This window comes from Aplysia californica, unplaced genomic scaffold (genome assembly GCF_000002075.1).
Source record: "Aplysia californica isolate F4 #8 unplaced genomic scaffold, AplCal3.0 scaffold00299, whole genome shotgun sequence".
Lineage (NCBI taxonomy): Eukaryota > Metazoa > Mollusca > Gastropoda > Aplysiida > Aplysiidae > Aplysia > Aplysia californica.
In genome coordinates, this window is record NW_004797569.1 from 839,749 (window position 1) to 865,869 (window position 26,121).

Sequence of the window (26,121 nt, forward strand, 5' to 3'; positions counted from 1 at the left end):
TCTCTCTCTCTCTCTCTCTCTCAAATCTATAGAAACACTGTTGCTATTATCTGTCCACTTAAAGAATAGGACAAAAACCAGTTCTGACAAACTGAAACCAACAATTGTAGTATGTAGTATAGGGTTTTACGGCGCTCGCAACTGCTAAGGTCATATGAGCGCATAAACCAACAATTGAGACTGAGTGGTCAATCTAAAAGTTTAGTAAAGGGATTGCCTTTAGAAGACAGGAAAGAAAAAATGTGCTGAAAATTGCCCATCAGGAGGAAAAATGTTTAATGGATGCCTGATTTCACCACGATGCCACACAGTAGTCAGACATATTAATTTTTCGACTTCATGTTTTTTATGTGCTGACTTCTACTGGTATCTGGTGTAGTGTTTATGTGCTTCACATTTGCGTGCAGAATTGGCCTACTTTTCTCTCAGTTCTTGTGAGGAGATGTTTTTTAAATGGAATATCTCCATCTGTCTCTTGGAATATTGTATGCTTCTCAGCCTTGGTTGACAGGGTCAAAACAGCCTGTCTCTTAAATAATCTGAATTGTGTCAGTGGGGTGTAAGGCATTTACAATTACAATTTTTTTTACCTTGCAGGTACTATGAACATTGAGCTGGAGCTGAAAGACGAGACGCTCAACTTTTCTGTGTCCCCGGTGCAGGCGGCCATCATCATGAAGTTCCAGACCAAAAGTAGGTGTTGCTTCCTCATGGGTGGTTGGTGGATGCTCTAGTATAATATGCTCCTTCTTTCCTTTCAGTCATGTATTGTCCTTATCTCTCCTCCTTCTTCTGTTTGTATGTTACACTCTAGTAACACCTCTAATCTTCAGCACTTATATGACTTGATTGTGTTGCAAGTAACTTTCTCTCACAAGTATAACACATTGGGTCTTTAGTTAAAATTGGCACCAGACTAAAAGCTGTTGTTTTAACTTTATGGGTGGGACTTCCCTGAGGTTTTTGCTAGTTTTTTTATATAGTACTGTAATTGAGGGGCTTGCAGATCAATGTCAGCTCAACTTTTAATGAATTGATGCCGCTTTGTCTTAAAATAATTTTTCACCCCCAGTGGGTCGGGGGATATAAATAGACCCACTGCTTCGTCTGCAGGAGGTGCTACCCCCTCAAAGGCGGAGTGTCGCACACGGAACCCAACCCTCTGGGATCCGTGTGCGACACTCACTTTGGTGTATCCTCCTCTTCTCCTTCCTTCTTTCTTTCTTCTTCTATCTTTCCTACCACCGCTGACCTCATGTGCAGCAAAACGAGAGGTCACCCATCCCACAGAGTGGGCGCCTTGTTGACCGCGAGGTGCGACCCATGCGGAGGGAAACCGGGTACCTGGCGGTTGAGGTGAGATCAGTCCATGGACTGTCCCTTGCCAACACACCTCTTTGGCCCAAGGTTTTCCTCTTAGACGGGAGGGTGGCACGGCCCATGCCACTCAATCGGTTGAGAGCTGAAACCCCATCAAGCCCTGGGTCAATCTTGACGGGAGGGTCTTGTACTTTCTCGTTGAGAGTATAGTTCCGGGGTAGCCCTGGCACAGCTCTGGTCATCTGAGCAATGTGTCCCCTTGTTGGGCTCCATGGCGGGCGGGGAGCCCCGGAGTTGAATCAAATAGAACACTCTCATGGATTCTAAAACTCAAAAAGACCCTTCCCCAGCTCCCAAAAGTCTCGGCTCGCGGAAGCGGGTGCGGCCGCCAAGCCGAGCAAAAACTCCAAATCTGGAAAAAGGACCTTTACGTCTGCCTCTTTTCTCCCTTCTCCCAGGGAGCTTCCGAAGCAGCCGTACGTAGCCATCAGCAGCAATGAAGACGCACAGAAGAAGATCACCGATCTGAATCTGTTCAAGACGGGAGATGCACTAAGACAGGTTCTGGGATACATTCCTACGAATGGACAGAAGCTGTCCTCTGGTGTACTCCTCGTCAAGTGCGCAACAGAGACTGAAGTGGCCAAACTTCTGAACATAACGACCTTCGGCAGTATTCCATGTACTTCCGAACAATACCAGAAGTTGAACTGCTCGAAGGGCGTCGCCCGCAGCCATGAACTAAAGGGCTGCAGCATGGAGGAAATTGTGGCGAAATGTGAAGGTGTGATTGACGCCCGCCGGATTACTCTCCGACGGGGGGAGACCACCCTCGAAACCAACACGGTCATCCTGACCTTTGATTCGTGTCGCCCTCCAGCCACCGTTCGGGCATCGTACATGGTCTTAGACGTGCGACCCTATGTACCGAACCCTCTGCGCTGTTTCAAGTGTCAGAAGTTTGGACATAGTCAGTCGAGATGCCGACACGCAGCCGTGTGTCCTCGTTGTGGCAAGACCGGGCATCCCAAGAATGCGCAATCCAAGAGTATAAATTACGAAATGGCTGCTCGTTTCAGGAGGCCCGCAAAGCTACCTGCCCGCCAGTTGTGACCCCGGTCCCTGGCCGGTCTTACGCAAAGGTAGCATGGGAAGCCACGAGGTCCGCAAGTCCTTCTACTGCTGACCTCCCAAAGCCCACGGCAGAGATGCCAACCAGTACGATTTTACGTATTTTAGTACGATTTTTTGCCGAAAATACGCGAATACGACTTTTCATGAAAAAATACACGCATCCTGGAATGTGAAAAGTACGAGATTCAGCTTGGGCGAGTAAACCTAATTATCTCAAGTCCCATCTTTTCAAATAGTATCAGTATCGCAGAACTGGAATATTTTGAAAACCAAGTCCGATAAGGTCAGTAAGTTCATTTTTGCTGGTCGCCATCGTGATACAGTGGAGTCCACTTATAACGAGTCCGGAAAAAGCGAGAAGTCTGTTATAAAGACACTATTCTAAAACCCTGTTTTTTCTCTTCTTTATCTTTGTAAATAAAATACTGCTATAGCGCAGTCAGACAAACACGCGAGTCGGTTATAGCGGAATATTCCTGCTGCTGTGCACAGCGTATAGGCCAATTAATTATAATATGTAAATCCTCGCCAGTTGAGAAACTTGTTGGTGATCTAGCGAAACAAAGAATGGGAGAGCCTATGTGTGTCAACAATGAAGGCCGCAGCGACTGAGTAGGGAGGGTGTGGCATGCGCAGACAAGCAGAACACATCGTGTGATAGGCCAGCGTAAGCCTACTAGTTTAGATTATCAAGGCCTACCATCCCTCTCACTTCCCCGATGCGGGGATGGAGATGTCACAGCAATGTGATGGGTTGAGCAAATGTGTGACGTGCGAGTTAGCCCAGAGCCTAGACGTTCAGAGAATAGTATAGCCCAGAGCCCTTTCTTTCTGATCGCCAACACCGAGCTGCCAGTCGACATCGCTAGATCTAGTACTAAAAAAAGAAACCTGATTCGATTTTTGATCAAGTAAGACCTAAAGGTCATGTTGAATCAAAATCATCGTCAGGGAAGATAGCAAAAGGAAATAAACAGAAGACCAAACTCATAGATTAGGCCTACTTTACAGTTTCTCTCCAAGTTATTACTGGATCCCTTATAGCGAGAATCCTGTTATAACGGACATTTTGCTCCATTCCCCTCCCTCTCGTTATAACAGGATTCCACTGTATTACATTCGTTCAGCTTTTCCCCGTCCGGGGAGGACGTTTCACTTTGACGCGTATAGGCAGCTATGGCGGCAGGCGGAAGCGTATGTGACACCGAGGCTCGATCGGGAAAATCAAGATCTGCTTTCGCTACCACCAAGAAGTTCGCCAGCAGTTGTCTGATAACGCAACATTTGTGGCATGCAGGTTGTGCAGTATAAACGCAATGTCGCCGTGCAAATAAAATGTAATAAACACTTGGACTCGTCGCTTTGGCTGTCGCTTGTGGAAAGAAAAAAGAAAAAGAAAATACAAGCGTCGTCCGATTTTTAGATTGTCTGGCTCGCCATCGTGACCGGTCACTGAACCTGCGTGCATTCGATTCATAAAAAAATGCGGCATCGTGTGAGTGAAGACCGTCTTTGGTGGGAGTAACGGATGCTGCGAAGTATATGACTACATAATAGGGGAGGAGATTATTGATTTTTGGGGGTTTTCGGTTTAAGGGGAGGAGCAACCCTTGATTTTGCAGATTTTGGGTCAGGCTATGCACATTTTATTTTGGCTGATTTTTGAAGATCCACCAGTTTTTTGTCTAAAAATAGCATGGATTCAATTGAGAAAGACTTTATTCTACAGGTAATTTGCCTTTAAAAACATGAGGATGAATTAATATAGTGAATTTTCACAATTATTGTCAGTTTTCGCAAAATGTAATTTTTGTGCAGTTTTTTCCCTACTCCTTCCTTAGTTTTCATCCTTTTGACATGAAACTTTCAGGAAACATAGTTGGAAAGGCTGCCATCAATGTAACAGAAAGATATTTGCGAAAAAAGTAACACTTTTCCTTTGGCAAGCGATTACGCAACCTAAATTAAGAAAACGTTTTTTTATACTTTGGGAAAATTCTCATAATTTTTTTTCTTTTGCACGTATTGAAAAAAACTTGCTGTTACTCTGATATGGTTTGGTTCAGGTATACTCTCACCAAATTTGGTCAAATTTTCTCTGTAAATAAGAAAGCCTTAGGGATTTTAAATTCATTGTTTATTTTCAAGATGGCGGCCGTTTTCATAGCAACCGTTGTAGCTATGCCAAAATAAAATTGCGTATCAAGAGATTTTACTATGTCTAACTTATATGTGTACTTAGATTTGATCTCGGGCAACAAACATTGAAAATGGTCCTCAAGGGTAGCTCCTACCGTTAAGATACTATCGGGGGGGGTGGGGGTGGGATTTAGGGCAACACCAGAGGACAAAAAATTGGAAGCGGAAGCGCATTTCAGAATTTTGATTAGAGCTTTCTGCTAAGCGTGCGTTGGTGCAGGCCGTGTGCGGAATCGGGACCCCTCATACTTTGCAAGTCTGTGTTATTGAAATAAAGTGTTCGCGTTTCATTTGATGGGTGGAAGTAATTATACCTACTGGCACTTGGATGGGTGATAGTAAATTATGCCTACATCTACTTGGATGGGTGATAATAAATTATACCTACGGTGTATGTTGTAGCTTTCTGTTCAAGACTGGCAGATTTTCAATGTCACTGCATCTTGCCCTCCCACAGTTGTTACAACTCTCACAGTGCACGGGTCTACTTGAGCCTTTCAAGTTATTGCTGTTCTCTGAGTTTGAGCAATAATTTGAGTCTGTCAGTTCATAAATGAATCATGACACCCAGACTGGTTCTTGATAGTCGAAATTCTTCTTCTAGGCCCTTCCGAACTCTCAAAGCAGGATTTATTTTTTAAATAATAATATGAGAGGAAAATATATAATAGATTGAAATACTTAAGTCAAACAAGACCCCTGTACGACATTGAACACTGACATGTTGTTGACTGCATACATATATATTGTACGCGTGTATGCTCCCTTTTTCGAGCTGGTGAGCTAGTAATTTTTACTATTACAAGTTGGTCGGTCGAGGGGAATACACATTTTCCCCTGAAAATACACATTTTCATTTTTCCCAATACTCATTTCGGTTTTCTGTGGTTGGCATCTCTGCCACGGTCAACAAGCATGTCTCTGTGACTAAAACTATAGAGGTTCTTCCTCCCACCAAGATACCTCTGACAAACCGCTTTGATGTTCTAGGGGAGGACAGGGTAGAATCTCCCTCCGCCCTCTCTCCTCCCACGCCCCCCTCCTCTTTCACTTCCTCTTCTTCTTCTCCTTCTTCTTCTTCTTCTCCTTCTTTTTCTTCTTCTTCTTCCACCTCACACCTCATCCCTCTGATGGAACGTCAGATGCACCCTCCCCCCTCTTCCCAGCTCCCTCCGTCTGCTCCACCCCCTCCCCCTCTCCAGCAGACACCCCCCTACCCCACCACCACGGATCGGCAAAACCACACATCTTAAAAATGCTAGACCCAATACAGAACCAAGGACTCCGCCTCGCTCCGGTGGAGAGCCTCCAGGCCGAGGCCAACATACCACCACTCTCACTCAGACGCACACAACTCTCTCTACAATAAGCAGTTAAACAGAGCTCAACACTGGAAAATCCAGCGCACATTTTTAAAACAAACCCAGAAACCATAAACAAATTCCAAAACAACGAAAAACTCATCAAACCCTTCGGCCTCAGAATCCTTGAGGACCTCAAAAACTTACACTTTTCCAAACAAGACATCCAACAAATTCTTTTCCCCGACCTCCCTCTGTAGCACCTCACCAAGGCAAAAGTAGACTTACAGCTGACCATGCACAACAAAGAAAGCACAAACACCAAAACTTTCAAAGCAGATAACAAAAAACTAATAGATAAATACCCCGGTGCGGAGCTCATCTTCACGGACGGCTCCAAAAAAGACAATGAAATTGGCGCCGCAGCCCTATCTCCCAACAATACACACCAGAGGAGACTCCATCCTGAAGCCTCCATTTTCACTGCGGAGGCCACTGCCATTGACATGGCACTGGACTCTGTTGAAAATTCTCCTAACAAATCTTTCCTTATCCTTTCTGACTGTTTGTCTTGCATCACCTCACTCACAAACTACACACTCCTACACCCAAAAATAGTTAGGCTACAACAGAAAATTCATACACTATCCGAAACAGGAAAAAACATCATGTTCGCATGGATACCCAGCCATGTGGGCATCCGAGGAAACGAGCAGGTAGACGACCTGGCGAAGAAAGCTTCATTCCTTCTGCTGGGATCAACGACAAACACTCTCCCACAGACTGACTTTAGAAATAAAGTCAAAAAGTACTCCTCCAGTCTGTGGGAGAGCCACTGGGAAAACCAGAAAAATAATAAACTATACGAAATAAAACCCAAACTAAAACAGCGAAATCCTTCGGACCTCTCCAGAAGAGACGAAGTCATTTTTACTCGATTGCGCATCGGACACACGGCCCTGACCCACAAATACCTCCTACGGGGAGATGAGAAGCCGTTCTGTGTCGGACGCGACACAGATTTTACCATTAGACACATCTTAGCAGAATGTCTAGACCTTGGAGAGATCCGAAGGAAATATTATAAATGCAAGAAATTGCAAGATATTTTTCCCATCGTTGGTCCCAGCAAAATTTTGAATTTTATGAAGGCCATTGGCCTTTATGGCAAATTGTAAAATGAAAACGTACTATTAAAAATTTTTATTGTTACTTATAAGAGTTGTTTTAGATCACAAATATATTTACACTGAATTTTAATATTTTAACATTTTAGCATTTTAGAATCAATTAGTTAACCAATCGTGCAGCGAACTTTTGCGAAAGTAAACAACTTGTGTTTCGCGCGCTCATATGACCTTAGCAGTTGCGAGCGCTGTAAAACCCTATACTACTATACTTACATTTTTGTTTGTTTAGTACTTGCATTACAATAAGGTCATTTATGCGCCATCGATTAGACATGAAACTCAGATTCGCAATCGTAAGGTCGTGGGTTTGAATTCTGTCAGGGTTCTGACATTGTGTCCTTGGGAAAGACACTTTACACAAATTTTCCTCACTTCACCAAGGTAGGAATTGGTACCCGGATTTTGACAGCGAAAGATCTGGTCAGTTTTTAAGCACATATAATCCGCAGCTTGCACTGTATGTTTCGTGCGAAACTGAAAAATCAAACAAGACAAAATGTTGGCGAACAAATAAATGTTATGGGTTGTAGGCAATCTCTTTAAACAGGCTCCCAAATGCCATTTTTAACACTCTGAAAGCACTAAATTTCAATTTCTTGGGGGCTTCCCCCTGAACCTCCACCGGATGCTGTCCCTGGACTCTGCTGGGGGCCTATGCGGCAGAATTTTCCTTACTTTTCAGCTTCACCTGGTCAAAGCACTGATTCAACAATCTCCTGGGGTAATAATAGTTTTAAAGGGCATAGAGCATAGAGTATATGGCAGAGTATGAATATGTTCTATACAAATGCAATTGTTATGTTTTACTTTATAATATGTGATGTTATATGGTGGAATCATGCGCTCATTAATTTTTGGGCCCATGGAGTTATTGGTATAATTTTAGTACCTCTTCATTTCGTTTGTTTTTAATGAAAAAGAAAAAGAAAAACCGTTTTCATAAAAACAACTCAAGATGTTTGCTATTCAAAAAGGTGGTGTACACGGTAAAATTAGTGAGAAAATGGCCGCCAAAGTTTGGTGACTTCCAAAGCTGAAGTGTCCTTGGTTACTGTAAATGTACATTTTTTTTTTGTCTCTGATCGACATTTTTCAGTAAAATTTAAACATAAATTTTGTTGTTGTTGATGTTTAAACCTAAAGCTCCAGTGCACTCACTAATGGTTGTCTTGTATTGAAAACCATTAAAACAAAATTGTACTTTGCAGCCAAGTGGACGGTAGAGGAGCTGTGCTCTGAGCTTGAGATGACACCCACTGTTTTGCGGCGAAAAATTTCCTTCTGGCAAGGTCAAGGTCTCCTCCGAGAGGCACCCTCAGATGTGTACCAGCTGGTAGAAGAACGGCGTGGCCGACCGCAGGACCTCATTATCATGGATGAGGAAGAGATTGAGTCTGCCATGGCCTCAGCACAGCAACAGAAGGAAGAGGAGATGCAGGTCAGTGCATTAGGGAGGACCTCAGTCTTGACTTACGGGCATCTGTGATGTAACAGTTATAGTCTGGGCAACACCAAATGTGCTATAAATTCTAAAAGACTTTAAAAGTCTTGATTTTCGTGCTTATGCAACAAATGTAAAGAGGTGCTGTTTATATAATCATTAATAATCAACCCCTTCGTTGCCATATGACGTACTACGTATGTCATGAAAATGCGTAATTTTTCATGTTATGCTGTACCATGTACGTCACGGAAGTTTGCGAAATTTGCCACTCCTGGTTGCCTGTATGATGTTGCATGTACATCACACTACTAATAACATGGCTATAATTCTTCTGTACAGAGTTTTAGAGACAAGAGGTGCATAGATCACGGCGTCCAATATTCCGCCTCAGCTATCTTTTTGTTTGTCCGGGGCCCCCGCAGTAGGCCATAAATTACCGGCAGGTGACCTGCAGTTTCAGGTCAGGGATTTTCCGGGGTCAACTCGTGCACAGCGCTCTCCTATCCTGTCCTTATCAAAACGCGTTTCTTCCCTTAATTTCATGAGCCGTAAACTCGCAGTTTAAGGTCATCAGCTGACAAAAAGAAATTTATTTTACCATCTATGAAACTTAAAACAATGGGTGAAAGGGCATTTGAATACCAAGGCCCCAAGATCTGGAATGCTTTACCAAGTACGTTGAGAGAAATCAAATCTTTTGATTCATTCCAATGTCAGCTGAAGTCGTTTCTGTTTTTAAATTAATAAGATGAATATTTGGAATAATTTTCTTTAGTCAGAACACAATGTTTCATGTTACTGTTGTATGTTGTACTGTATTGTAAAGCGCTCAGAGCCGGTGTACTTTATTCGGGGTTGAGCGCTATATAAATGTCATTTATTATTATTATTAAAATGGTGCTCACTCTACCCCTAGAATATATTTCTTTGCCAATTTCGCTTGGTCTACGTCTTCTTGGTATCTTGTGAAAGTTTCACCAGTTTTCATTGATTCGTTTGGGAATAATAAGTTTTAAATTGTGAGTGTTAAGTGATAGAAAGTGCCGTTGGTAATGTGGTCTATTCAAATTTAATTACACATCTGTCCAAAATGAAACGTTTGTGTTCATTTCTGTTTGCACGGTGTGATAGCCATCAAATCATATTTTCTAATGATGTGAATTTTGTTTTTCCAGCTCTTTGCAGTGACTGGCAATCAGTTAGTGAATTATGTTCCTAAGTAAAAATTGTTAAACTGCAATGGGTCACACATAATAATAATATGAGAGCCATAGATAGTCTCTGAATGAACTTTGTCGGGTGTGATAGTGTTTAAATTTAACTGTCAAACAAAAAAAGTACAGAAAGCTCCCGTTATGTAAGACAATGGCAGGAGATATTCCTTTGATTTATGGGATTGATGTGAGGGACGAAGATGGACAGTCGTATGTTTTAGTTTTACAGCGATTTCAACTATCAAGATAGGGTGTTACGCCACGTCAGTTCAAGCCGCAAAAAAAAAAAAATGCTGTTGACGCTAGTAGGAACATGTGGTGTGCGTTTGACAATAACATAAATGTAAATTCCTGCTCCGTTTGTCGTCATCGCTTGGGTGGCTGCATACAGGGTTCCATTTTAATTTAAGCAAACATCGCAACACACCTCAAACATACCACAGCAGATTCGTGGGCAATCTCTGTCACAAGTACCTCATCTCCATGTATACAAGGAACTAACAAACACAATTTGTACAGATACAAGAAAATACTCCCGCGAAACTGCAATAATTGAGGAAGCAAGTGGAGTGGAAGCAAAATTCAAATTGTCTCAATGAAAGATTTGGCCATGTTCACACTGATATATCACATCTCAAACCAGTCAAACTACAGTCGAACCTGCCCTGACGGCCACCTCTATCAGACGGTCACCTGTACAAACGGCCACTTTCCATTTCCCCCCTTGCATTTTTTCTATATAATTTAACTGTGTAAAACGGGCACCTGTCCAACGCGGCCGCGGCCACCATAATTTAACACACAACCCCTATCATACTAAGCAATAATACCTGTCTAAGACGGTCACCTTAGTGACTCCATTACGTTTTGTCATAAATTGTGCATTGGCCCCTGGCGTTGTGGGCGAGCTGTCATAATTCAATCACCTGTCGTTGTTGTTAGGTAGTCCCTCCAACCGATCATGCTGCGTAGGCCCCTCCCACTGTTGACCAATAGCTACCAATTTTCAGCTGCTGGTGAGGTAAGCGTGTGATCCCTCATAACCCATAAGCCCCGCCCAGAACTCATACACAAATCGTGAGATGAGTGGTCACTGTTTACCCAGTCTGTAACAAAGTAACAAAGAACGTCAACATGAACTTGTGACAGAAGGCGTCGCTCGTTCTCCGAATGGTGGCGACCCATGTTTTTGTTTTAACATGGCACTCAGTCTTCCTTGTCTGATACATTTCGTTTCATTGTCACCCTTGTGCAAAATCAGCGACAAAATAAAAATTACAAACGAACAACAACAACACCAACAAAGACAACATAATGGGGCTACTTTCCATTGGGGCCTCAGATGGGAATGGTTAATTTTCTTTATCTTGATCAGTCCTGCCTAAGACGGCCACCTGTCTTATACGGCCACTTTTCTCCTTGACAATGGGTGGCCGTCTTACACAGGTTTGACTGTATTTTGACTTCCAGAAATCCTCTTAACAATCGACAATTACATGGCCGCATTCAGACGCTATTTCCCCGCACAGTCATTCCAAAGCAACACATATCATAGCAACACTGTATTCCACACATACAACAAGACATGTTTGCTCTCTGACTTTTGGGAGAACAGGGCACAGAAAGCCATCTCAAAACTGGAAGCCAGAGCACGAAGGATCCCAAACCAGATAGACAAAATGCGTTTTATTTTTGTGTCACATCTCCTGCAAATAGCACCCTCATTGCGTGCTGCTGGATATGTTCAGAAAGAAAAATTAATTGTATTCACACTTTTATTCTGTACATGTTCATTTTGTGAAAAGGAATCGGTGCTGTATATTGAAGATACGTCAGTATATCATTATTTAGGAAGATAGGCATTTCAATGGATAAAAAAATCCATGAATGCAGTGAAGCGTTTTGGCTATCATGCTCATGACAAGTTCCATGTTCATGCTGGGGACCAAATTTTGAGTGAGTCAATTTTTTAACACATTTTCCGTCTTACGTAGAAGTTTTGTAAATATTTATTCTTATGCTAATAAGTTATTATTAGCCACTCAATTTTTTGTTTGTTTTTGTTTTGACTAACTATAAATAGACATACATTTTATGAGCATCTAACTCCAAAATGTGAGCTGCCATGGTATTGCTTTTTCATACCAATAAAGAAGTTTAGTTGCTTTCTATTAAGAACAAACTTGTGTTCACGTATGATATTTTTTGTTTGTGTAAGATTATAAAACGTGTTGAAAAATTCATTTCACCGGCTACCGACGCAGATTGCGGGAAGTCGGATTAGTGACCTCTGTGTGACCCGGCCTGCCGTGACCCTGCCACTCCATCGCTGAGCCAACTAAAAGTAAAAGAGCGATGTTTGTACGCCTAGAGATTTGTATTCGGAAATAAAAGATGTCGGTATCAGTACTAAATTCGCTAGCATTACTTTACTGCTAAGCTTGCAAGTGATCGATAAACACAGATCTAGGCTTGTTGGCAGCTGCATGGTCCCGTAAAACACTAACATCAAAATGACTTTAAAAGGTCTAATAAATTTACTTTTTTACTTAGAATTGCAGGTTATTCGAAATTATGAGTGATATGGGAGGACATGGGGCAAAAGAAAAGTGAGAAAAGTGACAACCAAAGACCGGGTGTCCAAAATATGTCATGAGTGTGCTAGATCTAAATCTAGACCGCCTGTCCATTTACAGTAAGACATTAGGCTGCTGTCCTGGGAAATGAGCTCAGCTGAAAATCAGTGCTGACAGTAGGAATGCATACACTCTGGCAACGAAAGGGTTAATTACTAATTAAACTCAACACCGCACACTTTTTATAGCAGCCTTGTACCATGCTAAAATCATAGCCATACAGGGTGTCGTTTGTGGGGCGTAGCCAGAAATTCCCTGATTGGGGGGGGGGGGGGGGGTACAGTTTAGTCAAATCCAAAACCGGAGGTCAACAAAGCGCCAATGGGCAAGTTACTGCCCCCCCCCCCCCACCCCCCACCCCCCCACCACGCACCCGCCCACATAATTTAATAATAGATAATAATAAATACTTTACTTTTTTCTTCCGCTTGTACCGGTGGGCCAAGCGGGGAAACACGGGCGGCTGTCTGGAGCAAGGCGAGTGGCCTGTAGGAGGGACATCCCATGAGCTCTGAGGGTGTCTGCCACAGATTCATTCCATCATTGCCTTGGTCTTCCTCTGGCTCTCCATCCAGAATATTTAATGTTGTATGCTCTCAGAGCCGGATGGTTTGAGGGCATCTGCGTGAGGTGTCCGAACCACTTGACCTTTTGTTTTTCAAAGTGTGGTAGGACTGGTGTTGCTCCCACGGTGTCCCTTATGACTTCATTTTTAATTTTGTCTCTTCTTGTTTTGTTGACCGCTCTTCTTAAGCATTTCATCTCGCATGTGACCAGTTTCCTCTCTAAGGCTTTTGTTAGGGACCATGTCTGGCACTGATATGTGAGTGTTGGAAGAAAAATGGCAGAGATGAGCTTCGCCTTGGTGCTCATGGGGATATTGGGACGTTTCAGGAGAGGGCCGAGTTGATAGCTGACTGCGTTGGCTTTCTGGCATCTAGTGTCTATTTCTTGCTAATTTTCCATTTTCTGTGAAAATGCTGCCCAAGTATTTGAATTCGCTGCTTAGTTTTAGTTGGGATCCATTGATGTTGATATCCACTTTGACTGGTCTCCTGCTAATTGTCATGACTTCGGTCTTGCTAATACTGATCTTCATGGGGGGGCTCTCGTGGCCTAGAGGTTAAGGTGTTGGCCTCTCATTCAAAGGTCCCGGGTTCGATACCGGGTAGCGACCGAAAAAATTTCTTCTCTAAAATTGTCTCCTTTCACATCCTTTCCTGATCTCTAACAATGGTCTGTTGTCTGCTTTCATTTCCACTTTCTGCCCCCACCCCCTCACCCCCTTTGCCCCCTCCTCTGGGCTCCTGACTCTTTCTGCAGCCTTTCTACTGCTACTCCCTGGCTCCTCCTAACTGCTGTCTTTCTGCCACACCCCTGATCTTCTGGTAGGAAAGATCTACACCTAGCCTTCTCGGACAAGGGCGAAAAATCTCGGAGGGCCCGTGTGCAAGTTGCGCACGTTAAAGATCCCTTGGTGGTCTAAAATCGATAAGAGTAGGCTTCGGCCGCCACCCGGGCAAAATTCAAAATTTCCTACCAACGAAAAAGTATTAGGTGTGTCCCGTGCGCTCATATGACCTTATGCAGTTGCGAGCGCCGTAAAACCCTATACTAAACAAACAAACAATGATCTTCATGTCATATTTCTCGCAGCTCGCATTTAGTTGGTTCATATGCTCTTGTAGCTTGGTCTTGTTGTTCATCATTGCCAGGTCATCTGCAAACATGAGTTTGTTGAGTGCCTCTGGGTCTGGATTGGCCTCCTTTGTAATCTGGTCCATGTGGATCATGAAGAGCAGAGGGGAGAGATTGCAGCCCTGTCTGACTCCGGATGTTACTCGAAAACAGTCTGATGTTCCACTGGTAGTGCGTACTGCGCTTTTGCTGTTGGCATAGATAACCCTGATGTTGTCTAGCAGTTGTCCCTTGATGTCGTACTGCTCCAGGATCTTCCATAGCTTGTATCTATTTACTCGATCAAAGGCTTTTTCTTGTTCCACAAATACGAGATAGAGATCTTGGTCATATTCCAAAGCCCTCTCACAAATTTGTCGGAGTGCGAAGATTACCCCCAGTGGGTCGGGGGGGATATAAATAGACCCACTGCTTCGTCTGCAGAAGGTGCAACCCCCTCAAAGGCGGAGTGTCGCACACGGACCCCAACCCTCTGGGATCCGTGTGCGACACTTACTTGTGTATCTTTCTCTTCTCCTTCCTTCTTTCTTTCTTCTTCTATTTTTTTTCCCACCGCTGACCTCAAGTGCAGCAAAACGAGAGGTCACCCATCCCACAGAGTGGGCGCCTTGTTGACCGTGAGGTGCGACCTGTGCGGAGGGAAACCGGGTACCTGGCGGTTGAGGTGAGATCAGTCCACGCACTGTCCCTCGCCAACACACCTCTTTTGCCCAGGTTTTCCTCTTAGACGGGAGGGTGGCATGACCCATGCCACTCAATCGGTTGAGAGCTGAAACCCCATCAAGCCCTGGTTCAATCTTGACGGGAGGGTCTTGTACTTTCTCGTTGAGAGTATAGCTCTGGGGTAGCCCTGGCACAGCTCTGGTCATCCGAGCAATGTGTCCCCTTGTTGGGCTCCGTGGCGGGCGGGGTAGAATCAACCATAAATTTCATATGGAATCCAAATCTAAAAAAGACCCTTCCCCAGCTCCCAACGTTAACAAAAAGTCTCGGCTCGCGGAAGCAGGTGCGGCCGCCGAGACGAGCAAAAACTCAAAAACAGTAAAAAGGACCTTTACCGTTGCTTCTTTCCTCCCTTCTCCCAGGGAGCTTCCGAAGCAGCCGTACGTGGCCATCAGCAGCAAAGAAGACGCACAGAAGAAGATCACTGATCTGAATCTGTTCAAGACGGGAAATGCACTACGACAGGTTCCTACGAATGTCCAGAAGCTGTCCTCTGGTGTACTGCTCGTCAAGTGCGCAAATGAAGACGAAGTGACCAAACTCCTGGATACCACGACCTTCGGCGGTATTCCATGTAGGTCTGAGCGCTACCAGAAATTCAACCGCTCAAAAGGCGTCGTCCGCAGCCATGAGCTGAAAGGCTGCTCCTTGGAAGAAATTGTGGAGCACTATGAGGGAGTAGTCGAAGCCCGCCGGATTACTCTTCGTCGGGGGGAGACTACTATTGAAACGAACACGATCGTCCTCACTTTCGAATCGTGTCGCCCTCCAGCCACCGTTCGGGCATCTTACTTGGTACTCGACGTACGACCCTATGTGCCGAACCCTCTGCGCTGTTTCAAGTGTCAGAAGTTCGGCCATAGCCAGTCACGGTGCCATCACGCAGCCGTGTGTCCTCGCTGTGGCAAGACCGGGCAACCTGAGAAGGAATGCAAGGCTAGTCCTTGTTGCCCCAATTGTCACGGCCAGCACACAGCTTTCAGCAAGGAATGCCCGACTTGGCTCCAACAACGCGCCATCCAGGAATACAAGGCGTGAAATGGCTGCTCCTTCCAGGAGGCCCGTAAGGTTGTCTGCCCGCCAATCACAACCCCAGTCATTGACCAGTCGTATTCAAAGGCAGCCCAGGAGGTCAGGAGGTCGGCAAGTAATTCTACTGCCGACCTCCCAAAGCCCGCGGTCAACAGGCAAGTTTCTGTGCCTAAGAACAAAAAGCCCGCTACTATCCCTGTGGCAACCCCCTTTGAGGGGCCACTCTCTAACCGCTATGGGGTTCTAGGGGAGGACGGGGAGGACTCTTCCTCCGCCCCCTCTTCTCCCCCTCACCCCTCTTCTATCATTTCTTCTTCTTCTCCTTCTTCTTCCACCTCACAGCCCATTCCTCTGATGGAGTGTGAGGTGGGCCTCCTCCCCTCCACCCAGCCCCCCCCCCTTCCCAGCCCCCTCGGTCTGCTCCACCTCCCCTTACCCCTCCAGCGGACAAACCTGTGCCTATGGATGGGTACCAGAAACTAAATTTTCAAAATAGTTGTATGCCAAATTTATCAGTTCCATTTGAAAGGCCTATATCCACTGAGCATTTTGGTACCATTCTTTAACCTCTCAGTCATTTTTTAAGAAAATGGTAGTTGTTTAAAATTTGATCAAATTTGTTAAAGTCAGTCACTGACTGCAACCCCATGTTTGACAGACAATTAAAGAGTACCAAGAGCACTAAACATCTCCACATTAACAGAGTACAATTACTATAACAAATATACGGAGCCTAATTTTTTTCAAGACTGTGAGATCATTACAAATCAGTACTTTATCGCCTCAAACACGATGATCTGTCGTTATTTCGACAAAAACACCGAGCGTTGACCCCGCCGGTGCCGCACCGGGCCCCGCGGCGAGCGAGTCGGCTCTATACTGTAGTGTACCCCGCCTGCGGGGTCACATGCTTTCTGAGTCTCGCGGAAGGATTGATGATAAATAATTCCAAGCTGATTACTTTATTCTAATAGAAAATAAGCTGATCTTTTATTAGTTACAATTTTTAAGCCGGTATTTTACATATTATGGGTAAAAAGTGATCTTTTAACATTTTGACAGTATTTTTAAAAGCTTTCTATTTAGATGCCAAAGGCAAAACACATACCACGGGAAAGCCCGTTTAAAGCTCTACAGTTCTCCGCCAATGAAAAGACAGTATTTAATCATTCCTCGTACCGCAAAGCATTTGAATGCAGCCGTGTCAATTTTTCAACCGGCCGACCACGCATTCCGACCGCGAGGGGCTTCGCTTTCGTCGGCGATTCTCCAGCTCCTACTAATCGGACATCAAAACAACTTACACCATTGTAACGAGGAAAAGCTAAACTTTTAGAAGGTGTACGGTACTTGGTGTTTTATAGAGAAAGAGCAAAGAAACAGCGATCTGAATTACCTCGATTTCACCGATACCACGCGGTCGGAAGGCCGCGAGGCCGTGTTTACGCTACCTACTATGGAGGAAGACAGCTCCGACCCCCCTCCCCGGCCTGACCCCGGGAAGGGCGGAGTCTGTCACTCCTCCAAATCCCCCACTAGACAGCCGTCCAATCCAGGACGGCAACCTAGAAAACACTCTGCCTCCCCCGCAAGGAGGAGCCAGAGTGTTTCTTCGAAGCCGGGGGCCTTTGAGCTCCAAAATAAAAAGTAAAAAATCATAATGGCGGTCCTGCAATGGAATGCCGGCGGAATCCGACCTTCCATTGCAGAATTGCAACATTTACAGGCCACACTGTGCCCATGGGGTGGCCTGTATTCAAGAAACAATATTCGCCCCGGCTTCAACCATAGACTTAAGAGGATTTACTGCGTACCATAACATTCACTTGGAGAACCAGATTGCTTCCGGTGGTACCACCATCTACACCGACAACAACACACTCCACAGACAAGTACATCTTAAGACGACCCTCCAGGCTATTGCCGTACGGGTCACCCTGCACAGACCAATCACGATCTGCTCAGTTTATATCCCACCAAATTACCCCCTTAAAATAACCCAACTAAATGACTTAAAGGCTCAGCTTCCAAAACCTTTTATTTTGCTAGGTGATTTCAATGCCCACAGACCCCTTTGGGGAGACAAACCTATAGACCAGAAAGGAAAAATAATACAAAACTTTTTATTTCAAAATAACATCTGTCTCTTAAATGATAAATCCCCAACTTACAGAAACAGACCCACCTATGGCACTTCATCCCTTGACCTCACCTTTTGTACCCCTGACCTAGTCCCAGATCTTGAGTGGTCTGTGCTGGATGACCGTACCGACCATTTCCCAATTCTCCTAAAAAACAATAGCCTCCAAAACGACCCGATCCCAGAATGCTTCAACTTCAAAAAAGCAGACTGCGACGGGTTTGCCAATCAATGTTCCCATGTTCTTAATCCCAATTTCGACCTCAACTACACTAAATTCCACAAAAAGCTTTTAGAAATATGCCACAAACACATACCAAAGACAAAAACAAAACCCCGGAGGAACAAGATCTGGTTCTCTTGGGAATGTGAGGACGCAGTAAAGAAAAAGAAGGCAGCGTATCGAAAAGCCGTCAACAACACCACCATAGAAAACAAGATCAATTATTTAAAGGCTCGAGCTGTGGCACGTAGATGCCCCAGGGAGAGCAAAAGACAATCATTCCAAAAATACATCTCCAAAATCAACAGCCAGACACCACTCAACCAAGTTTTCAAAATTGCTAAAAAATTCTTAGGTAGACGCACAGACACCATTCGGCACGTCCAAAGGCCGGATGGAACCACAGCTGAAACACAAGTAGACATCGCAAACACAATAGCTACATCTCTCGCCAAAAATCATCCCAAGGAAACTGCAACTCCTTTTTTCAAAACATCAAAACTAACAGAGAAAAACAACACCTAAACTTCCACTCAAACAACACTGAAACCTACAACACAGACTTCACAATAGACGAACTAACCTCGTGCATCTTGGACCTGGGCGATACAGCCCCAGGACCGGATGACATCCACAACCAGATCATTAGACACTTACCCTCAGAAACACTCACACTCCTACTATACATATACAACGACATGTGGCGTCCTCACTCTTTTCCGGAGTCTTGGCGTCTCGCCACTGTCATTCCAATACCCAAACCAAACAAGGACCACACACACCCATCCAATTACAGACCAATAGCACTAACGAGCTGTCTCTGCAAACTGATTGAAAAAATGATTCACAGGCGACTCATGTGGTTTCTGGAAACGACTGGCTCGCTGAGCGATCTCCAGTGCGGATTCAGGAAAACTCGAGGCCACATGATCGCCATCTTTTTTTTACCTAGAAAAAGCCTTCGACACAACCTGGAAGTACGGCATTCTTCGAGACCTGCATGCTCTCAGCATACGCGGTCACCTCCCTGCCTTCATTGGCAACTTCCTGAAGAACCGTTCCTTCCAGGTTCGTGTCGAATCCTCCCTTTCAGACTCCCATCAACAGGAGGAAGGAATCCCCCAGGGGAGCATCCTTTCTCCTCTCCTATTCGAAATTAAAGTAAATTCCATAGCGAAAACCCTCCAAAACAGCACAGACAGCTTGTTATACGTTGACGACTTTTTGATATGCTGCCGTTCGAAAAATCCTCATTTGAGATCTATGGAAAGGCAGCTGCAAACGCAGCTGCACAAACTTGAAACGTGGGCAAACAATAATGGTTTCAAGTTCTCCCCGTCAAAGACGGTTGCAGTACACTTCTGCCGAACAGGCAGACGTGTGCTGCAGCCGGATTTGACACTATACGGGGAAAGGATTCCCGTCCAGGACCAAGCTCGTTTCCTCGGCGTCATTTTCGACAAAAAAATCACATTCATACCACACATCAAAGACCTTCGTGTGAGGTGCCAGAAAGCGTTAAACGCTTTGAAAATTCTATCGAATCCGGAATGGGGGGGGGGGCTCATAACACCTTCTCCACTTGTACATCTCCCTTGTCCAGTCCAGGCTTGACTACAGCTGTCAAGTCTACGGATCGGCAAAACCACACATCTTAAAAATACTAGATCCAATACAAAACCAAGGACTCCGCCTCGCTCTGGGGGCTTTCTGCACTTCTCCGGTGGAGAGCCTCCAGGCCGAGGCCAACATACCACCACTCTCACTCAGACGCACACAACTCTCACTACAATACGCAGTTAAACAGAGCTCAACACCGGAAAATCCAGCGCACAACAGCATTTTTAAAACAAACCCAGAAACCACAAACAAATTCCAAAACAACGAAAAACTCATCAAACCCTTCGGCCTCAGAATCCTTGAGGACCTCAAAAACTTACACTTTTCCAAACAAGACATCCAACAAATTCTTTTCCCCGACCTCCCTCCGTGGCACCTCACCAAGACAAAAGTAGACTTACAGCTGACCACACACAACAAAGAAAGTACAAACACCAAAACTTTTTAAGCAGATTACAAAAAACTAATAGATAAATACCACGGTGCGGAGCTCATCTTCACGGATGGCTCCAAAAAAGACAATGAAGTGGGCGCTGCAGCCCTATCTTCCAACAGTACTCACCAGAGGAGACTCCACCCTGAAGCCTCCATTTTCTCTGCGGAGGCCACTGCCATTGACATGGCACTGGACTCCGTCGAAAATTCTCCAAATAAATCTTTTTTAATCCTTTCTGACTCTCTGTCTTGCATCACCTCACTCATAAACTACACACTCTTACACCCAAAAATAGTTAGGCTACAGCAGAAAATTCACACACTATCCGAGACAGGAAAAAACATCATGTTAGCATGGATACCTAGCCATGTGGGCATCCGAGGAAACGAACAGGTAGATGACCTGGCGAAAAAAGCTTCATCCCTTCTCCTGGGATCAACGACAAACACTCTCCCTCAGACTGGCTTTAGAAATAAAGTCAAAAAGTACACCTCCAGTCTGTGGGAGAGCCACTGGTAAAAACACAAAAACAATAAACTATATGAAATAAAACCCAAACTAGAACAGCGAAATCCTTCTCCAGAAGAGACGAAGACATTTTTACTCGATTGCGCATCGGACACACGACCCTGACCCACAAATACCTCCTACAGGGAGATGAGAAGCCGTTCTGTATCGGATGCGACACAGATTTTACCGTTAGACACATCTTAACCGATTGTCCAGACTTTGGAGAGATCTGAAGGAAATATTATAAATGCAAGAAATTGCAAGACATTTTTTCCATCGTTGGTACCAGCAGAATATTGAATTTTATGAAGGCCATTGGCCTTTATGGCAAATTGTAAAGTGAAATCGTACTATTAAAAATTTTTATTGTTAATTATAAGATATAAGGGTTGTTTTAAATTGAAAATATATTTACACCGAATTTTAATATTTTAGCATTTTAAAGTCTGATAGTTAAACCAGTCGTGCAGTAAACTTTTGCGAAAGTAAACAACTTGTGTTTCGTGCGCTCATATGACCTTACGCAGTTGCAAGCGCCATAAAACCCTATACTACTACTAAAGAACATAGAAAAAAATCTTGGGACCATTCATCTTGTGTGAAATGCTGGGTAACAGGAGAGAACTTTGAAATGGGCTAAGCAAAATATCGGAGAAAAAGAGTTAATTAACAAATATAAGACAAGGACGGACACCAAGATTTTTTTGCTCCGGTAATGCTGTTCAATACTCTGTATAACTGTTAAATATTTAATCCCTGGAGCCATTACTTTTATCCCTCAGCATGTTTTTAAAAACATATACGTGTTGCGGAACTTGCCATTTTTGCCTACTGGGCAAGATTTACAGGGGCTCTCGTGGCCTAGAGGTTAAGGTGTTGTTCAAAAGGTCCCGGGTTTGAATCCGGGTAGCGACTGAAAAATTTTCTTCTCTAAATTTGTCTCCTTTCACCTCATTTCCTGCTCTCTAGCAATGTTCTGTCATCTGCTTTCGTCTCCTCTTTCTACCCACACCCCCTCACCTCCTTTGCCCCTTCCTCTGGGCTCCTGATTCTTTCTGCAGCCTTTCTACTTCTACTCCTTCGCTTCTTCTTACTGCTGTCTTTCAGCCACATCCCTGATCTTCCGGTAGGAAAGATCTACACCTAGCCTTCTCGGACAAGGGCGAAAAATCTCGGAGGGCCCGTGGGCAAGTTGCGCACGTTAAAGATCCCTTGGTGGTCTAAAATCGATAAGAGTAGGCTTCGGTCGTCACCCAGGCAAAATTCAAAATTTCCTACCAACTGAAAATATTAGGTGTGTCCCGCGTGCTCATATGACCTCATGCAGTTGCGAGCGCCATGAAACACTTTACAAAAACAAAAAAACAAACAAGATTTACAAAAGAGCTGTAAAATTTCTATGACTTGGGCAGTTTTGAACACTTGATTTTAAGGTGAAGGAACGTTTTACTTTGTTCTTGAACATAGTCAAAGGTTCTAACTTCTAAGCAATATTTTATATTGGTTTATATTGGTATCCAAGGAATTAGGTCTGGAATCACAAATTCAAAAAATGTGACATTTAAAAATGACTATTATATATTTACACTGATTTTTAAACATTTTAACATTTTAAGATCAAACTACCGACCCGAGCCAGTCGTATAGTAAACTGTTGTGAGCAAAACTAACTTGTGTTTTGCGCGCTCATATGACCTTATGCAGTTGCGAGTGCCGTAACACCCATACTAAACTAAACTCATATGACCTTATGCAGTTGCAAGCGCCATAAAACCTCTACTAAACTAAACTTTCCTGTCAAACATATATCATCTCTGTCTTTCCTCCTTTTGTTTGTGTGTCTCTTTCTTGTAACACTTTCAATCTTCAGCATTTATATGACCTGTTTGTGTTGCCAGCACGGGAAAACTCTTACTAAAAACATAAACAACAAACTGGTGACTTTTTTCATCGTAGATTTTATAAACTTTTTATTTTGTTTTTGGCAGGTGTTCTGGACATATATTCAAGGCATGTTGGCTAACCTGCACTGTTTGCCACTTGAACGCATTCACTCCATGCTGCGCATGTTTGCAATGGAGGAGCCTGGTTCCTCGGAGATTTCCGTGCAAGAGCTCAAGAGCTTCCTGGACAACAAGGTCAAGAGTCAAGTGCTCGTCTTCTGTGAGGGAGTTTATAGACTGAATAAGTAGGGATATATGCTGGAAGGTTGATGTGTTTTTGGTTTTGTGTATGAGCTTTCAGACAGAATGAATACGGAAATGAATAGGGATGTATTGAAGTGTTGCAGGAGTACGTTTATCGACTGAATAAATATGGACTGTGGAGAATATGTTTACACACTGAATAAGTCAGGATAGTTTGAAGTGTTGTGAGGTATTTGTTTCTAGGAAGAATGAAATGAGTACATGGTAAAGAGGGATATGCAAGGTCTGTGCACCAAAAAAAGCGCTACAAAGACAAACTAAAAATATCTTTGAATGCCAGAATTAGTCTCATTGGCTATGGCAGAAGCAGGGTGTCCAGCAAAGTCGTAAAGTCGTAAAAAAGTTGTAAATTCGGCGCTCTGGTCGTAAATGGTAGTAAATGCGCCTTGAAGGTAGTAAACAATTGGTAAACGGTCGTAAATTAATCTGCGTAGGGAGTGATGAAGCCAAAACAGGCTTCATTGAACCCTAGCCGTGGTACATGACTCCGTTTTAGCCGGTCGCTATTGTGATATAACATTCGTTCTCCTTTTCCCCGTCCGAGAGTACGTTTCACGCAAAAAGCCAGTTATGGCGGGAGGCGAAAGTGTGCGTGACACCGAGGCTCGATCGGGAAAATCAAGATCTACTTTCGCTTTCAGAAATAAGCCGGTGATAGACTGATAACTAACGCAACATTTGTGACATGCAGGTTGTGCAGTATAGATATATATATATATAATATATAATATAATATATATATTGATCTGTGTAAACGCTGTGCCGCCACGCAAATAAACTGTAATTAGTTCTCGGATTCGTCTCTGTGTGTCATTGTCACATGGGGGGGGGGGGGGGGGGGGGGGGGGGAGAAAGTACAAGCGTCGTCTGATTTTTAGATTGTCGGGCTCGCCATCGTGACCGGTCAATGAACCTGTGCGCGCGTGAGCACCGGCGTTTGTTGTTGGGGTCGCCAAAGTTCATTCAAAGTCTGAGCGTTGCGAAGTATAGGCCTAGGACTACCGAATGGGGTAGGGGATTATTGATTTCTTTAAAAGATGCACTGGGGGGAGGGGGTGGGGGTGCTAAAGGCAACACCAGAGGACAAAAACTTTGTATGGGTGATAGTAAGTTATAACAATATTGTAGCTTTCTGTTCAAGGCTGGCAAATTTTCATTGTCTCTGCATCTTCCCCCCCCCCTCAGTTCTTACCACTCTCTCACTTCATGGGTCTACTGGGGCCATTCAAGTTATTGAGTTTGAGCAATAATTTTTGCCTTTCATGTTCATAATATTATGAGTCATGACACCCACATTGGTTCTTCACAGTCGAAATTCTTGTTCAAGGCCCTTCCGAACGCTCAAAGCAGGATTCTTTTTTTTAATATAATATAATAATGAGAGGAAAATTTATAACTCACTGAAATACTTAGGCTAGTCAAACAGGACCCCAGTTCAACATTGACATATGTTGTTGACTGGGTATATTTTGTGTGTGTGTGTGTGTGTATGTGTGTGTGTGTGTGTGTGTGTGTGTGTTGTTATGTAACACGCCCCTGGAAAATGGATGACTTTGTTGCGTGTTATTTTCGTTCCATATGATATATTATGTAGGCCTAATGATAATATATGTTAATGATGGTGCAAATGAACTCCCTTTTTCGAACTGGTGTGGGGCTTGATTTGCTGGGTAGTAATTTTTTTTTCCAGGTAGTAAATTTTTTCAGCAAATATTGCTGGACACCCTGCAGAAGCCATAAGTCATCTTCACCTTTGATTTTTGTAACTCTTGTGTTTCGCTGGAGAAATATTCTCCTGTGTAGATGTATTGGTCATCTCCAAAATTGATGAAAGAGCTAGTATTTTGTATTAAAATGGGTTGTTGTGTATTAGTTTAGTCTGAATGAATCTCGGCATTTTGAAGAGTTTTGTTTTTTGTGTGTAATTTTTTCTCCTCTTTTATTGCCCTTATTGCCACACCATTATGTGCTGCACATGTTTTCAAACAGACATATTTTGTCCTTTCTGTGGATTTTGATGACGGCTGTATTGCTCACACTCTCTGTTTAAAAAATATATATATGTTCTGGTGTCTCTGTTCAGGCTGGTACCATGTGATTTAGTGTGTTTGATTCTTTGAAAATGGATTGTTGTCTCGTTTTTCTCAAACATAGTTAAATTGGAGCACATTATATTTAAAATCATTGGGATAAAAATACAGAAATACTCTTTACTTGGTGGGTACGAGATAAAGTGATAAAAGGAGCCAACAAGAGTTATAAAACATTCCTCTAAAGAATTTCCATTAGACTACTCTTCAATATTCACTAGTTGCACCGTGGATAGCTCAAGCAAGGACACTTGACTCGTTAAGTGCAGCAAATCTCCCCCCCCCCCCAATGAAATTAGTTTGTGCAATGAGCACCCCTTACCCTAATCCAAATTCGAAGTGCTTTGAACATTGATGGGTTGTCTTTGCATTGCACTGTCTGGGGCAAAAACAATATGTGCTCTCAGTGACTGGCACTGTGAATAGTTAACGAATGTTGAATAGCGTAAGTTAGGGATGGACCTGTCATAAGACGAAAAAACAATTCGATGGTGCTTCAAATAGTGGAAGTTAAGGCTGGACTTATCATAAGAAAAAACCCATTCGAATTCGACAGCGCTGTGAAAAGTTAGTGAATGTTAAATAATGGAAGTTAGGGCTGGGCTTATCATTCATAAGAAAATAACATTCGACAGCGGTATTCAAATGGCATGAATAGTGAGCTCAGGCTTCAAAGTTTCGATGAAGATTTGTTTCCTCAAAATCGCACTGCACTAATGTTTAGCCAAAAACCAAAAATTTGATAAACGTTTTTTGAAGGTTGTTAAATAGGCATTGATAGAAATAAATCTTATTTATACAATTCCAGCCTTAAATGTTTGACATTTCTTCTGTACTGTTTAACTGTTTTTACTTATGGATTTGAGGTTGTAAGATAACTACATGTATTAAATGTATCAAAGTTGACATGATTGCAAACGTAGTCAAACTTGCCCACTCGCACAAACACACCCTCATACACATGTACACACTCATACAAACCTAATAATTCAGTGGGTGGTTGG

General features: G+C 43.6%; 1 protein-coding gene across 1 annotated transcript in view; it reads left to right on the plus strand.

Moving 5' to 3' along the window:
• LOC101851745 (anaphase-promoting complex subunit 2) overlaps positions 1 to 23,268 on the plus strand; it is a gene marked incomplete at its 5' end in the record, with an annotated part of 51,526 nt that extends 28,258 nt beyond the window's left edge. The window contains 3 exon segments of the mRNA XM_013084521.2: positions 598 to 693; positions 8,353 to 8,582; positions 22,809 to 23,268. Coding sequence (XP_012939975.1) covers positions 598 to 693; positions 8,353 to 8,582; positions 22,809 to 23,012 — 530 coding nt within the window.
• Between the last annotated feature and the right edge of the window lie 2,853 nt (positions 23,269 to 26,121).